The sequence below is a fragment of the Lontra canadensis genome, unplaced genomic scaffold, assembly GCF_010015895.1.
Source record: "Lontra canadensis isolate GAN:19392208 unplaced genomic scaffold, GSC_riverotter_1.0 scaffold63, whole genome shotgun sequence".
Lineage (NCBI taxonomy): Eukaryota > Metazoa > Chordata > Mammalia > Carnivora > Mustelidae > Lontra > Lontra canadensis.
In genome coordinates this window covers 4978067-4995715 of record NW_022631057.1, presented here as the reverse complement: position 1 = coordinate 4995715, position 17649 = coordinate 4978067, and the positions used below count along the sequence as shown (strand labels likewise).

At 36.3% G+C, this 17649-nt stretch overlaps 1 protein-coding gene across 1 annotated transcript; it reads right to left on the bottom strand.

Annotated features, from left to right (window-relative positions):
• Positions 1-12830: 12830 nt before the first annotated feature.
• Positions 12831-14547, bottom strand: LOC116879675 (centrin-2-like). The gene is made up of 2 exons (XM_032878071.1): positions 14507-14547; positions 12831-13554 (listed from the first exon to the last, which is right to left on the bottom strand). Exons 1-2 carry the CDS (start codon positions 14545-14547, stop codon positions 13005-13007), a joined length of 591 nt encoding a protein of 196 aa, XP_032733962.1. The 3' UTR covers positions 12831-13004.
• Between the last annotated feature and the right edge of the window lie 3102 nt (positions 14548-17649).

The window sequence follows — 17649 nt, the reverse complement described above, 5'->3', positions numbered from 1 at the left end:
ATCGGACAAAATAAGCTTTAATTCAAAAAAGCTTATTAGAGACAAAAGAGGACATTATATATTAATAACATTGACTATATATCAATAAATGTTCAGTGCAACAATAGGATATAACAATTATGAATATTTATGTACCTAATAACATCACGAAAATATATAAAACAAAAACTTACAGAATTAAAGGGAGAAATGGGACTACAGTAATAGTTGGAGAGCTAGTACTTCACTATCAATAATGAATAGAGCAACCAAATGAAAGATAAGTAAGGACTTCAAGAACTTAACATTACAAACTACTAGATCTAACATGCACAAAATTCTACTCAACAACAATGGAATATACATTTTCTCAAGCGTATATGGGGCATTTTCCAAGGCTAAACCATATGTTAGACCATAAATTAAGTCTCGCAACATATTAAAAAACAGATACCACACAAAGTATCTTCCCTGGCTACGGTAGGATGAAGTTAGAAATTAATAGAAGGAAAAGTGGAAAATTCACAAATTTGTGGAAATTAAACAACATAGGGCAAAATGTGATCCAGTAATTCCACTACTGGGTATTTATTTGAAAAAAACAAAATCACTGTCTTGAAAAGATGTCTGCCTCCCCAAGTTGATTGCAACACTGTTTGTAATAGTCAAGACATAGAAACAACCTAAGTGTCCACTGATGGATGAATGAATAAAGAATATGAGGTACGTGTGTGTGTGTGTGTGTGTGTGTGTGTGTGTATAAAATGGAATATTATTTAGCCATAAAAAGAAGGAAATCCTGCCACTTGTGAACATCTGTGGACCTTGAAGGCATTATGCTAGTGAAATAAGTCAGAGAAAGGCAAATACTATATAATTTCACTCATATGTGGAATCTAAAACAAACACCAAATACATAGAAATAAAGAACAGATTGATGGTTGCCACAGGTGGGAGTTGGGTGGTTGGCAAAATGTGTGAAGGTAGTCAAAAGATACGAACTTCCAGTCATAAGATAAATATGTCCTGGGATGTAATGCACAGCATGGTAACTCTTGTTAGTAATACTATATGCTATAATTGAAAGTTGCTAAAAGAGGAGGTCTTAAAAGTTCTCATCACAAGGAAAAAAAATTTGTAACAATATATTGTGCCGGATGTCAACCAAACTTATTGCGGTAATCATTTCACAAAAATACGTATGTCAGATCATTATGTTGTATCTAGAAATAATACATGTTAGATGCCTATTATATATCAAGCAAAGAAATGTCCAAAGTTAGCCAATCCCCTGCATATATTCTACAGGAATATTTCATAGAAATTTTCAAATAAATAGACATATTAATTGTTATGTATTTATCTATACAGTGGTTCAGAAAATTATATGTTAACTAATTTTCATTAAAGTACACATTTTATTTTTATTTACTATTCTTATTTTAATTCCAATATGATTACCATACAGTGTTATATTAGTTTGGGGTGTACAATGTAATTATTCAATAATTCTATACATTATTCAGTGCTTGTCACGATATATATACTCTTAACCCCCTTCACCTATTTCACTCATCCCCACACCTGGTAACCACCAGTTTGTTCTTAAAGTCCACATTTTTAAATAGCCCATCCTCCCCACTTAAATTTAGAAAACAGAATATTAAGTCCCCAAAGTACTAATGACTGGTTGAATTATCTTTAATTTATTCAATTAATAATTAATAATATAGTTCAAAGCTAACCAATAACAGGGATATTCAGATAGATTGAACAATGATTTTAAAACGGACATTGGGAAGGGCATGTGCTATGGTGAATGCTGTGAATTGTGTAAGACTGATGATTCACAGACCTGTACCCCTGAAGCAAATAATACATTATGTGTTAATTTAAAAATTTTTTAAGTTCATTAATTTTAAAAAATATAGAACCAAATTTTATCCAAGTATTATACAAAATTGCTTACAATTTGCAAATAAGAAATGGAATAAGCAAAAAAGCCCATAATCACCCAGTGAAGTTATATTTTCTTTACTAATTTTTATTTTTCCTGTTTGGGTGGCGGGTTTAGTGTTAGGTTCTACATTATTTCAATGCAAGACGATAGTACATGGGTTGACATTTTGAATTTAAAGAAATGATGATGGATGCACTGAGAAATAAGCAGTGAGGAAGATGTGGGGGCGTCATCAGGAATGAAGGTCCATCAACTCTAGACCTCACACGTGTGCAAATAACTTAGCAAAATAAAAGAGGTGTAACATTCATATGGCCTGGATTTCAAGAAAATAACTAATTTTATTGCCCTTTCTGAAAGTGCAAAGGATAGAGAAAAAGTGAGAAAAAATAATCTTCTGGGGCGCCTGGGTGGCTCAGTGGGTTAAAACCTCTGCCTTTGGCTCAGGTCATGATCTCTGGGTCCTGGGATCGAGCCCCTCATCAGGCTCTTTGCTCAGCACAGAGCCTACTTCTCTCTCTCTCTCTCTCTCTCTCTGCCTTCCTCTCTGCCTACTTGTGATCTCTGTCAAATAAATAAATAAAAGCTTTAAAAAAATAATCTTCTGATACAAGAGTTTATTATAAATGGAAATTATAACCTAAATCATAGGATTTCTAAACAGTGAAAGGAACATAGTTAAAGACCTTGTATTAGTATATCCTCATTTAAACTTTGATTGACATACTAGATATTCATCACGGACATCTTACTTCCACTGTACCATCTGATTTTGTATTCTGTTTGAATTTTCACTAAATCCATCCTCAGGATAAATGTGGAAAATTTTGGTGATTTTGATGCTAATTTTATTATTGTATCTTCCACTATCTTTGAATACCTATAACTGGAACCTTGTTAAACTCGTTTCTTGTGCCATACTCTCTTTTGCCATTGTTTTCTTAGAAGACTTAATCTTTAGGTATGTGAGGTATTCTGTGGGAGTCTTTTTAGGAGCATGCATTTCACTGATGGATGAGACTTCAAAAATATAATGGTGTTATGTTAGTGTTTCCTATTAATGTTTTGCGTTTTAGCGCTGGATACTTAATCCTTCCTCTGGAAATTTTCAGCTCTCTTTCCTATGAAGACACAGTTGGCTTGATTTGGGGTCTGTCATAAGTGAGAGATATGGACACTACCATTTTCTCACTGTTGCTACTGGGAGTGCTCTGAGCTGATCTTTCTTAAGCTTCCATTAAATACCCTCTAGTTTCTAGACTAAAAACTAATAAAAAAAGAACCGCTTAGCTACTTTCAATAAGTATTTTCATATGCAAAAGCTTTTAGGAGTATTCTTAGAAATAAGAGGAGTAGAAGTAGGAGCAATGAAACAAAAGTATGAGAAAAAAAATGTTTAGGTCTGTAAAGGAAAAGGGTGGGTATTCACAGTTTTATAAACTTGCCTCTGGGAGGCAGTAGGGTGTAGACATTGAGTATGGCTTCCCATTGACTTCAGATCAACTATAACCATTTCCTAGCCCTGTGATCTGTGCCTTGGTTTATTCTGTGAAATAGGTGTAATAGTAACGCCTCCCCATAGGGTTTTTGTAAGGATTAAATGAGATGCTTCCCGCCGAGCACTTTCAATTGTGTCTGGTACAGAATAAACGTTCAGTAAAAGTTAGCTTTCTTATTATGGAATAGGCTGTCTGCTTTTGTAGGTGCTCTATCAGAGAAATGTAAGTGGAGATGGAATAATAAATTGGTAGGGGTTTTATAGATTACAATTTAAGCACTGGATAGCCCCTTCAACCCCTGAGATTTTCTGTTTCTATCATTTTGTTTCCAGTGAATATCATGGTATCTTTCATATATGACAAAGATGGGATGAACCTAGATATCATGCTTTTTTCTTGGTAATACAATTCGGATGGTACGATCTCCTGTGGGCAGTCTATGACCACAGAGTAGGGCAAAGAACATCACTGATCCAGTCCAGTCTCCATGCTGACCTCATGGAGGAAACCAACTACAAATGCAGAGACCTAAGCAAATAAACTCAATTCAGTTCAGGGAAAACGCTAAGAAATTTCTATCGACTTGAGATGTCCATGATGTATCATTAAGTGAGGAATGTAAGTTTCAGTACAATATGAACAGTATTATCTAATATTTAGAACAGCAAACAAACAAAAAAACTTCCAAATACCTTGTGAGGGTTTATATACGTAAGGGAAGAGGTGAGGATGATCACATGCCAGATTAGATGACATTGGTTACCTCAGACCAGCGGCGAGGAAGGAATCAGTTGTTTTCTATATATGTTAATGTGTTGTTACATGATACATATTGCTTTCAAAAAGAAAAAAAAAACTTGAAAAAGATTTTAATTAAAGAAGGACTTAATAATTATAAAAATGTACCTACAATGCAAATTTCTTGAGAAAAATCCTCCTACTCTCCCTTCCTACTTTATCTTTTATTCATTTTTTTCTTCTTTCTCCCGATGCCCCACTTTCTTGTTCCTTTTCAGCCTCCATTTCCCCTCAAAAGAACAAAGGTATTTTTGTGGAAGTGGGAACATAGTCAAGTGTTTTACCAAACTGGAAGTGTATTAAAAAGCAGTTCATTTCCCCCCCATTCATCTCAAACATTAAGTATATATTGCAAAATTACTTTTTAAACAGAAGGTTAGAATCCCCCTTGCGTCCTCCCCCCTGCATTAGTGGAGTTCTGTCACTTCAAGTCAAATAGAATTTCCTGATTATGCTGTGCAGACATAACACAAAAACAACATGCCTTATATTTATATATATTTATATATTTAACATATAATATTTTCAAGTATACTAAATGTCAGAATAGAACTAATTAATTATATTAAATTAACTAAATAGCAATTAAAAGTAAATAATCAATTAATATTGTTATATATTTAATTTATTGTTGGTTATAATAATTAAATAATATATATCTAATATATAATAAATACATGTATTATAAACATCTAATATACACAACATGTATTATATATATGAAGCACAGCAGCAGTTTTTCTTCTTATGGTAAGCAATAATGACCAGTGCTGTAAAAGAAAAGTCAAATCCTTGACCCTGAGTTTATGTGAACAAGGGCAAAAAAAGAATAAAATATATGAATTAGTCAAAATAAAGGGACAAATGAAGCTAAGATTTTTGTCTTGTGCTTTCAAGGTCTACAATGTCTGGACTGGTATATTTTATCACCACCTGAATAATGGAATGTCATTGCATACGCCTAACTCTACGACTTAAGAAGTCTGGTAACTCCCAGTTTATGATAACAACAGTGGCATCACATCACTGATGTACCAAAGTCAGCCTTTCATTCTCCGTCAGAGATACATCAAATCAAGAACTATTCCTCAAAGAAGATCGTTACTGCTAAAAATATGTGGTTTGCTCTAAGACCTTGGAAGCCAACCTGAGAATGTTTTCCCCAGTGTTTGGCAGAAGTATCATAACTGATCAGAGGCCCTTGAGAACAATCAAAGCTTCTGGATAGTAAGGACCCTTGCATTACATTTTTGTTATGTTTTCATCTGTTCTGTGACCTATTAAAAGTATTAAGCCTTTTGGTAAGTCTGTCAAATGAATGGGAACAGTATGCTTAAATGTGATACATGTTGCTTCCAAAACTGAAAAATGCTTACTAAACACTGTGTCTCTTTCTCTATGGTAGACAGTGAAAAGATATAGGAACTTCTCGTTCCCTTTGGAGAGGGTATACAGATACGCTCAATTTCACTGGACCCCCAGAAATTTTACTGAAGCAGCAAATCTCTGCATTTTACTGGAACTAATATCCTATCCCTTGGCACACAAGTATTTGATCAAGGCATCTTGCACAGCTGCCACTACATGCTTTCTAGACCCTCCTCAGCATGTTGTCATCAATAGAGGAGACCATGTGAACACTTATGGGATCAGGAGACAATCAATCTCTCTGTGGACTCAGTAGTGGCACCGAACCACTGAGTAGTCACCACTGTGAAGGAAGACGGTGAGGGTGTCCAGCTGTCCTGCCAGGGAAAGGTAAACTACGTCTGTGCCTTCTGTTGTCAGCATAGAGTGAAAATGTTTACTACACCTCCATAGCTTTGGCATACCATGTGCCAGTGGTATCAATTTGTTCCAGGAAAAAGACACACCTGAGGCAGCTGCTATAATTGGAGCCACATATGAATGAAAATGATGGTTTATATATTATATAAAACATTTACATGTGATAGGAATTTTAGCCAATTGGATACTTATATTTTTACTTTTTGACTAGTTTTCTTCTCTGATGCATGTGTTCACTTATTTGAAAGTTTGGAGAGTAAATGACATTTAATACAAATTAATAATAATTGAATTTAACATACAGAAAATAAATACAGTCTAGGGCCCTTTTATGTCATCTGGTTCAAATTCCTGTGTGACTCTAGAAGACCATTATGAATGGCTGTTTTTAATATCCATTCTGAAATGATAACTAAATGGGTGTAAAAAAAATGTAGCTCTTGGGGTGCCTGGGTGGCTCAGTGGGTTAAGCCTCTGCCTTCGGCTCAGGTCGTGGTCCCAGGGTCATGGGATCGAGTCCCGCATCGGGCTCTCCGCTCAGCGGGGAGCCTGCTTCCCCCTCTCTCTCTGTCTGCCTCTCTGCCTACTTGTGATCTCTGTCTGTCAAATAAATAAATAAATAAATAAATAATCTTTAAAAAAAAATGTAGCTCTTACAATACAAATTATCTCTTTTTGCTTTTATTTTCTGATTTATTTTTTTAAACACGTAACTAAAACATTAAAGTTATATCAGACAGATAATAAACTTTATCAATTTTAAGAAACACTGTCATTTTGGGACAGAGGTCATTTGTGTTGAATAATAAAAAATCTAGTAGTTATTTCTCTAGACCTTTAAAATAATGCAATTCCATACAGCAGAATAGGTTTCTCCCCAGTTAAAGATGAACGTAGTCATTTACCTGGGTAGTTTTTTATCAAAATACACTTCAATCTGGTAATATTTTATAATTTTATATTATGAATGTTTCCTCCTTGTTAAAAGGGCTTCTAACTAGATACTAGTTGGATTACTAAATAATAATAATAATCTTTCATTTTCTCTGTTTCCAACTCCCTTGTTTTCAATTACAACCCCCGGTCATAAACATGCAAATTTAATATGCAAATTATACTCACTTAAAAATATATTCACAGCAGCTTTAGGTGAAAACACAACTACTGTTCCCATAATTCAAAAATGAAAATCATGCCATTTTGCAAAATGAACATCTGTAAGTTTTTTTTTAGAAACAGTATAAAGCAAGTAACTGATCTGTCTGGAGATCCTGATATCCATGAACAAAAAGGGTTCTGGGCTGAAAATTTAGATGAATGAAGCACTATGTGTAGAAACTCGTAGCTTCAGTGAATCTTTGTACAGACACAATATTGAGCTGTGCAAGGACTGAGAAATGCTTAACAAACATTAGATATTAAAATATCTAGGGAAAAAATCTATTAAAACAAACATTAGATTTTAAAATATCTAGAAACATTAGATATTAAAATATCTAGAACATGTAACTTTTACAAAAATGCCAAATATATGGGCTCTGAAGGCGTTGTTCGTAATGTCAATCATGGCTGTACTGATTTAACAAATATTTAGTGAACACCTACTAGGTGCTGAACTTTGTTAGATGCTGGGGATTGAAGGATGAAAGCTGTTGTGCAACAGCTTACTTATCTCCTTAGAGAGAGAAGCATATACCAAACAGAAACCAGCGTGTGACCATAGAGATGTTAAAACGTTTATGGCCATTAGAGGAGAGACTGAAAGATTTGCACGAGAACGCTGATAAAGACTCCACTGAGGATGTGGATTTTGAGCATTAGAAGATACAAAAATACGCTAAATACACATGTTGGTATTCAGAAGGTTGTTGAAGCAAGGTGTAAGAGAGGTAACAGGGTGAAGCATGTCCATTACCTACTGCTCTATGACAAATTTCCTAGAACTCAGGGGTCTAAAACCAAAACCATTTATTATTATAGGTCATGTATCCATAAGGACTGTCTGAATTTCCACAAAAAGGCAATTACTTTATTTGCTATTCCTTGTGAAAGCCTTACCCTAGGAGCTAGTTGTTTCTTTCTGTAGACAAGAACTCAACAAACCGCGGTCCATAAGACAGATCTGGTCGGCTGATTATTTTGGTTAATCAAGGTTTACTGGAACACGGCCATGTCCATTTGTTCACTTGCTGGGTATGGCTGCTTTTACCCCACGACCACAGATTGGAGTAGACACGACAGAGACTGTAAGACTCACAAAACCGGAAAGCCCTGCAAACCCCTCCTCTAGGACCAGATGATGGAAACGCGGCTATAGAACACGTGAAACGTAGTAGTTGTGCCTGAACTACCGGATCCTAAATTTTATTTAATTCTAATTAATTAAAAAAAATTTTTTTTAATTTATTTGACAGAGAGAGATCAGAAGTAGGCAGAGAGGCAGGCAGAGAGAGAGAGGAGGAAGCAGGCTCCTGCCAAGCAGAGAGCCTGATGCGGGGCTCGATCCCAGGACCCTGAGATCATGACCTGAGCTGAAGGCAGAGGCTTAACCCACTGAGCCACCCAGGCACCCTTAATTCTAATTAATTTATAAATTTAAACAGCTACATGTGCCTAGTGGCTACCTCTTGGACAGCCCATTTTGAAACAGTAAGTTCCCTGAGGCTGGGGACAACTTCTGGATATCTTTTTTACTGAAATTCATCCCACCCTGCCCAGGGTACTGCTCTACGCATAGCAGATTCATTAACTGTCTCAACAAATATTTACTGAATTAACATGATCATGGTTAATTTCCCTTATTTTAGTCAAGCTTTCCATAAGACATAAAACTAAAATATTTTCCCCGAGATAGTTATTGTGGAGTTCAGCCCAAATCCCCAAAAGCTTCCTCAAAATATCCCCACATGTTCTAGTCTACTGGCGTTTTTCTTTCTGCAGAAACAGTTATTTTTGAGGGTCGTGTCCAGAGCATGGAGAGTCCAACCAAAACTTTGGCCACTCTTAGATGCTGGGGTAAGGCCATTCCTCTCCAGGTCATTCCTTCTTGGAGGTGTTATTAAACAAAGCGAATTGTTCTTTTTTTAATGCATCAAAGGAAGAGGCAGCTTCCCCAAACCAAATAAAGATGCTGTTACATTTTCCCAGAGGCAGGGAAACTGCCTTGCGGTCCAGTTGCGTGACTAAATGATATCGCTCAAAGGACACTGGGAGAGCGAAGTTGGCTTCAAGGCAGGTTTTTGTTTGTTTTTTGTTAGGTCTGTATTACAGATGCTTTAAGGAGTAAAATGTAGCTGCTTTTTCCACCCTAGAAAAGGGATGGTAGAAAGGAGGAAAGAAGAAGGAAGAAAAAAGAGAGAAGGGAAAGGAAAAAACAAAAATTAAAAATGTTTTGCTAGGCATATTTATGTATCTTTCCCTTTTGTGGATGTATTCAGTTGGTTTACACAATTCTTCATTGATGACCCTTTATTTCTACCCCCAACGCCATTTTCAGCACTACAAATAACTGGGATTCTACATATATCTTTGTGTACTTGATAGGATTTTTCTGTAGGATATTGTTAAAAACCAAAGGTCCAAAATGGCTTTACTTGGTCCAGTTCACGTTACCAAACCAGGGCTTAATACCTAACTTGGTTGTAATTTCAACCTCCCCCAGAAATATGTCTCAACCTGTCAATCAGGAATTTTTTTGATAAGCGCCACTGAGGTAATCTGTCATTTGGGCCCTCTCCAACCTCCCAAGGGAACATGAGGTAATCTGCCTAATAAGACCCCCCCCCCCCCAACTCCTGCCGCTTCCCCTAACATAAGGTGATCTTGTCTGGAACAATCCTTTCTTTTCTTCTGTTTATAAATTTTCTCACCCCACCTTCCTTCCTATAAAAACCTACCATTTTGTACAACTTCTCAGATGGGATGCTTCCTGATTCGTGAATCATTTAATACAGCCAATTAGATCTTTATGTTTACTTGGTTGAATTTTTTTTAACAATACGTTAAGAGTATCAGCATTTTATAATTTGATAGGGTACCACATTGCCTTCTTATTGCCACTTTAAAAAATGCTTCATTTTGGTTTTCTCTTGGAAAATTGGAAGTTTGGCCAATCTGGGTCTACATTCTTACCCCCTATCAGTGAACTACAACTGAGGAAGGGCAGGATCCTTTGGTCAGGGGTCTATGTGGTCCAGTTCACCACAGTTTCCATGTTCCCACTGTCTCCTTTTCCAATTTGAGATACCCACAGGCTCCATGAGCATCTGAATTTGCAACCCCTGCCTTAGCACCTAGCTGGGAAGTAATGAGTTCAAAATAAGTGACTCTTTTCTGAATAAAATAGGAAAAAAAATTAAAAAGGATATTCTACTCTTCCCCTACTTGTACTATAGTTTTAAAAGCTTGAGAAAGTGGGTAAATATATAGATGATTCTAAGAATGCAGGTTGATTTTGAAAGCCAGACTGTTAATTGGTAGTAGGGTATGGAAACTATGATTTGAGCATTAAGAGATATCTACTCTGCCACCAATTCACTACTGTGTAAACGCTGAAGTGAGGATTTCTTCTCTGATATGGTCTGAGGAATGGAAGAAGCAGAGTAGAGCTAACTCACTGGCCTTATGAAGTTGAACACTATAGGAATTAGTTCAAAGCTAGAGACTCCTTGTTTAAGAACATTTTTTTGAGTATAGTTGACATACAGTGTTATTAGTTTCAAGTAAATAACACAGTGATTATCACAATATCATTGTGTGACTATCACAATATCATTGGCTATATTCCCACATTTTATCCCCACGACTTATTCATTACATAACTTTCTATCTTCCTCACACTTATGCATTCTGCCCGTCCCTCAGGCACCTCCCCTCTGGCAACCATCAGTCTGTTCCCTGTCTTTATTAAGTCTGATTTTGTTTTTTGCTTGTTTATTCATTTGTTTTGTTTTTTTAGGTCCCGCATATGAGTGAAATCTTGGAATTTGTCTTAGCATAAAAAGCAAAACACTACAGTTATTAGTTCAAAGTCAGAGCTCTTCTTTAAAAAAATAGAAAGCTCAATTTATTTGAAAACGTAGTTTTTTGGATGCTGATACAAATAAATTTATGTGAAAAAGTAATGTGATAATGTAGGAAATAAAAAGTGCTTTTCCTCCCAACTTTGCAAGTGCACTGGTATAAAATTGTTGTCACTTGTTAGTAGGTTGGACTACATCTTTACCAAAAGAGGAATTTTAGACCATTTGGTAAAATCCTTTTAACCCCTAAGTAGTTTACTGTGATACTGCTTCTAATTCTTGAGAGCCTATCTGGGCTTTAATTCTTCTCAACACGGTTATGAATGAGAGAGAATGGGGATGGAAGAGGCTTGGAGAGTGGGATCTCTCTAGCAGACAGCACTGACGGCAACATTGGGAGAAAAAATGAGCGGAGTGAAATCATGAGGTGTGTCCGGAAAGGGGATGCAAGAAGGGGAGAGGTGTGAGATCAACACTACAGTTGTGTGGGCAGGAGACTTGTAAGTTTTTATATGAGTAGTGGTCATGTTCTGCTCGTACCTTTCTTTGAGAAAACAGACAATTCAGATAAAGGGAGTGTTGTTAACTGCTTCCAGTTGCCGAGACTTCAGGATATACCTCCGTGGTTGGGCTGACACCATGCTCTCCCTGGGGAGCCTCCATCTAGTAGCTGAGCACTAAGTGGGTAGTAAGGCCTTGCCATGTCTGCCCAACACGGGGCTGCTCTAACAGGGAACTATGTTCTCCAAGTTCCCCACTGGGTTGGCCAAGACTTTGTCAGATCTGCCTGCTGCTTTGACGTTCTCCCTGCTGCTTTGACGTTCTCCCTGCCAAATTTTCATTCCTTTCCCCTGAAACTTTCACAGGTATCAGATCAGCATCATGTTCTGAAAGCTGTCCCTGCCCAATTCTGCATCCTTTTCCCTTTATTTTTCACGGATATAATTCCCCAATAAACTGCGCACTCTCCTGTCTCCATGTCAGCATCTGCTTCCTGGAGTGCCCAAGAGACAGTAATTATCAGTTGTTTATAAAATCAGTGTTGCTAAGAAAGGTACTCCTTTTTATAGATCTCTCTAAACATTCACTAAGTAAATCTGATGCAAATGCTATCAAGTGTAAGAGAGTAAATTAATTATGCAAATACTATGAGAATCTTTTCTTCAGAATTAATCATACACTTCTAATTTACTTAACATTGCTTCTTTTCTTTTTGTGGAGAAAAGAAAATAAGTATGTATTTTCAGCTTTTTTATTGTCATTACAGAAGAACCATTTACATAATGTTTTCTTTGTATTATTTTTTAACATTCTTGATCAAGAATATTCTTGATGTGTTGATATGTTTAAATTGCACGGGACATTCACATGCACCAGTTGTATGAGATATATGAGATTGTGATATTTACTAAAATGAAGATTGTGTCAGTTTCAGATTTACATTCTGCTATCCTTTTTTTTTTTTTTTTAATAAGAAAGGCTTTATTTTTAAGACAAAACAAATAGCACAAACACACATCCAAATGCACGTGAGTAAGTTCACTGGGTTTTATACAAGAGAAAGCTGCACTCAGCTGTCAGTTATAACTAGAAACATCAAAGAGATGCCCCTTGCTTCTGGTGGCATGGGTACAACATGCACTTGTCTAAGAAGTCGTTCTGTGGTGGCATCAGTGTGGAAATGCATGAACTTTTGAGTGAGGTGATTAAAAGGCAGGAGTGCAGGTGGGTAAAAGCTTTAAGACCCTTTTTACTACCCTAATGTGCTCTTGCTCTCCTCTGAGGTATTGAAGCAATCAGTAGATCACCTTACAAAGAACTTAAATGTCAAAGAACACTTTCAGATGCCTAAAAGAGAACCAAGATTGTTACTGAAGTCATACAGGGAGGTGAGTAGGAGAAAATAGTTTATGTTCTCAAAACCCAGGTTTCACACAATATGAAAAGAAGAGACTGATCTCAGTAAAGGCTGGTCTTTTTCATGATGCGCAGGAACTCCTGCTCATTGACTTCTCCCTCTCCGTCTCGATCAGCCTCATCGATCATTTCCTGCAACTCCTCATCAGTGAGGTTCTCACCCAACTCTTTGGCCACGCGCTTTAGATTTTTGAAGGATATCTTCCCAGTTTCATCATCATTGAAGAGCTTGAAAGCTTTCAGAATTTCTTCTTTGGTATCTTTCTCAGACATTTTCTGAGTCATCACAGTCAAAAAGTCACTGAAGTTCATTTTTCCTGTCCCTTCTTTATCAATTTCACTTATTTTCTTGATCTCTTCTTTCTTGGGTTCAAAGCCCAGCACCCTCATCGCCACCTTAAGTTCCTTAACATTTATGGTCCCAGTCCCATTGGCATCAAAGAGGTCAAAAGCTTCCCGGATTTCCTGCTTCTGCTCTTCAGTGAGCTCTGGCTTAGGACTCATCCTTTTTCGCTGGGCAGACGATGCCATGCTTGCCTTCTTAAAGTTAGAGGCCACTGCCGATGGACTCCGTGGGCCCCATTCTGCTATCCTTTAATGCCCACAAACCCAACATCTCATACTTATAACTGGATTCGAGTCCGTAAAGTACTTGTTTAAAATTTTTTCCCTCTTGTTACTATGAGTTTTCCATTTCTTTATTGAAAATTTTAGATGTAGTCTATCGCTGGCTCATTGATAGACATCTAAAGATTTGATGAAATCACAATAAGATACCACCTCACACCTGCTAAAATGGCTTTTATCAAAAAGATAACAAGTATTGGTGAGGATGCAGAGAAAAAGGAACCCTTGTGCACTGTTGGTGGGCATATAGATTGGTGCAGTCACTATGAAAAAAGGGTAGGGAGATTCCCCAGAAAAATTAAACATAGGACAACCATATGACCCAGCAATTCTACTTCTGGGTATTTATCTGAAGAAAATGAAATCACTGTCTCAAAAAGATATCTGCACTCCCATATTCATAATAGCATTGCTTACAATAACCAAGACATGGAAACAACCCAAGTGTCATCAATAGCTGAATGGATAAGGAAAATGTGGTACATATATATGGAATGGTATATGGTATACAATGGAATTTGGTATATATATGGAATAGTATAGTGGTATATAATGGAATATTATTCAGACATACACAGACCTTAAAGTACTATGCTAAATGAAGTAAGTCACAGAAAGACACTGCATGATCTCACTGACATGTGGATCTAAAAACAAAACAAAACAAAAAACTCATAGGTACAAATAACAGATTGGTGTTTTCCAGAGGTAGGAATTGAGGGTGGGTGTGTAAAATGGGTGAAGGTAGTCAAAAGGTACAAATTCCCAGTTATAAGATAATGTATTTAATGTATACATAACATGGGAAGGTGTAATGTACAGCATGGTGATTATAGTTAATGATACTGTATTATATATTTGAAAGTTGCTAAAAGAGTAGATCTCAAAATTGCTCATCATAAAAAAATTATAATTACGTGTGCTGATGGATGTTAGCTAAACTTATTGCAGTGATCATTTTGCAAATATACATATATTAAATCCTTAGGTTGTACACCTAAAGCTGATACAATATTATATGTCAATTATATCTCAATAAAAATAAGTTTTTAGAAAAGAATTATTTTGATGCAAAACAGTGTACATATAAAAGACTGAAAGCACGTCTTAGAAGTAGATTTTTTATGTTTACTGCATTTGTTCTCTACACTTATGTTCACTGCCAGTAGTCATATGCATCTGTAAGTGATGTATTTAAAAAATCAAATGATTTATGTATTTATATTAAAGAGGCTCTGGGTATAGCTTAGGCTCAGTGGGTACAGGAAACAAACTATGATCTAACCTGAATGATGCCTCTTAAGGACACATAGTATATTTAATTTTTTTCTTTTCGCCCCAAAGCAGCAAACAAAATGTTAACCATCCATCAAATGATGGATTGATTAAATGACTTAAGATAAAGCGCAATAGATGATTTGATCAAAATCTTCCCGTTTTAGGTCTAGTTATTGTTTCAATGTTCATTTATGTTTTCATAAGTTTTTTTTTTTAATAAAATATGTTCAGCCTCTGTTTCAAAAGACATCCTTTAGGGGTGCCTGGCTGGCTCAGTAGGTAGAGCATCAGACTCTTGATCCCAGGGCCATGAGTTCAAAGCCCCACGTTGCTTATGGAGACTACTTAAAAAAAAAAAAAAAAGCATCCTTTAAAGAAGTGGTAGTATATATATATACAACAGAATATTATTCAGTCATAAAAACTGAGGAAATCCTGCCCTTGAGAGCATTATACTAGCAAAATAAGTCAAACAGAACTATATAAATACTGTATGATCTCACTAACATGTGAAATCTAAAAACAAAACAAAAAATTCAAACTCATAAAAAAGGGATCAGATTTGTGGTTATCAGAGGTGGTGGTGCAGAGGACGGGAATTGAGGAATGTGCTCTAGGGTATAAAATTCCAGCTACCAGATAGATAAGTACTAGGATGTAACATACAACATGATGACTATAGCTATCACCACTGTATGATATACTGGAAAGTTAGGAGAGTAAATTCTAACAGTTCTTATAACTAGGGATTTTTTTTTTCCTGTCTCTTTTTACTGTATCTATATGAGGTGATGGATCCTAACTAAACTTATGTGGTCACCATTTCACAATACACATAAGTCAAACCATTATGCTGTACACTTGAAACTTACACAATGATGTGTGTCAAGGATATCTGAATAAAACTGGAAAAAAAAAGACATCCCTAAGTAATTGAATATTTTTTGACAGCAGGTTTTTTGGACTCTAAGAGAATGTCACACCTGTGATTCTTCTCACCATGTCTTACTTGTTTGATAAGGATGCGTGTTTAACACGTTAAGTGCCAAATCATACCTCTGTCATTTCTTTGTTCTTTTGCGTACAATTTTATGTTTGTGTGTGTCTCTGTGTATTTTAAATTATTTTGACTTACTTCAAATGGAAATAGCTAAAAATAATGTGCTAAAGAAGAATACTGTCGGCACATAAATTTTTATTTTAAAGATTTTATTTATTTATTTGACACTCAGAGATCACAAGGAGGCAGAGAGCAGGCAGAGAGAGAGAGAAAAGGAAGCAGGCTCCCCGCCGAGCAGAGAGCACGATGTGGGGCTCCATCCCAGGACCCTGGGATCATGACCTGAGCCGAAGGCAGAGGCTTTAACCCACTGAGCCACCCAGGCGCCCCCAAATAAAGGTTTTTATTAAATCGTCGATCATTTATTGATGTGGTCATTGAATTAACCTATACGTGTGTATTTGTTTTCCATGGACAAAGTGCCCCAAACTGGCTGGCGTTTTTCAAACAACAGAAATGTGTTCCTTCACAGTTTGGGAGGCTAGAAATTCCAAATCTCAGAGTCAGCAGGGTTGGTTCCTTCTGAAGTTTCTGAGGGAGAATCTGTTCCATGCTTCCCTCCTACTTTTTGCAAAAACCTTGGCACTCCCTGGCTTAGAGAAGCATCACTCCAGTTTCTGACTGTCATCACAGGGCATTTTTCTCTGTGTTCATCTCTGTGTCTCTTCTCTTCTTATAAGGACATTAGTCATATTGGATTAGGATTCACTCTAATTCAGTTCAACATCATTTTAAATTGATTATGTACGTAAAAATCATATTTCCATATTAAGATCACATTATTCACAGGTATCCAGGTTGAGGACTTCTTTCTGGGAGGCACAATCCAACCCCACAGCAATATGTAAAACGACATTTTTGTTACTATGTTTGAGTTTAGAGATGGCTGTAACATATTTTCTCATTGGATTTCAGGTAAGACACTTTTTTCACAATACATCTTCTTTCTCATGATGACTTGAAAGTAATTATTATGACTCATAATAGTTTCATATTTAATCCTGGAACCATTAATGTTTATTGTCAGTATACGAGACACCGCCGCTTAATGAATTAAACCAATACAACATGAGCTAGTTTTTTTTTAGTGTTCCAAGAACATGAACTAGTTTAAATATTCTGAACATTTACACCAAGATGTTAATCATCCAATACTCCAATCCAAACTTCTAAATTTCTCTCAGTGTCTGATTGAAATCTCTCAATATAGGAAGTGGACAATTGTATCTTACTATTTTCAATTTCCTTACATTGAAATATCCCCAAGTCCCATAGGCTTTAGGTTAAATTTCATGTCCCATTATAAATATGGCTTTCTCATTAACACAGGGACTTGATATGTCTCATAAACAAATGAAAAAGGGTGTGCAGTGGAAAGAACACAGGCTTTGGACCAACCCAGACTTAACCCATGTTCCACTACTATGAACTATCTAATGTTCAACAAGTTATTTAACCTTATCATAAAAGGGTGCTAACTGTTTGGAGGATTACATGACAGTAGCTAAATGACAAGTGCTAATAGCTTCAGTAGCACCTATTATAGGCCAAGCATTATTCTAGGTGCTTTACCTATATTAACTTATGTAATTTTTATGCAACATACCTATAAGGTAAGTACTGCTATTATCTCCATTTTACTTTATTAAATATTTTATTGATTTATTTGAGATAGAGAGAGAGAGAGAGAGAGAGGGCATGAGCGGGGGCAGAGAGGAAGAG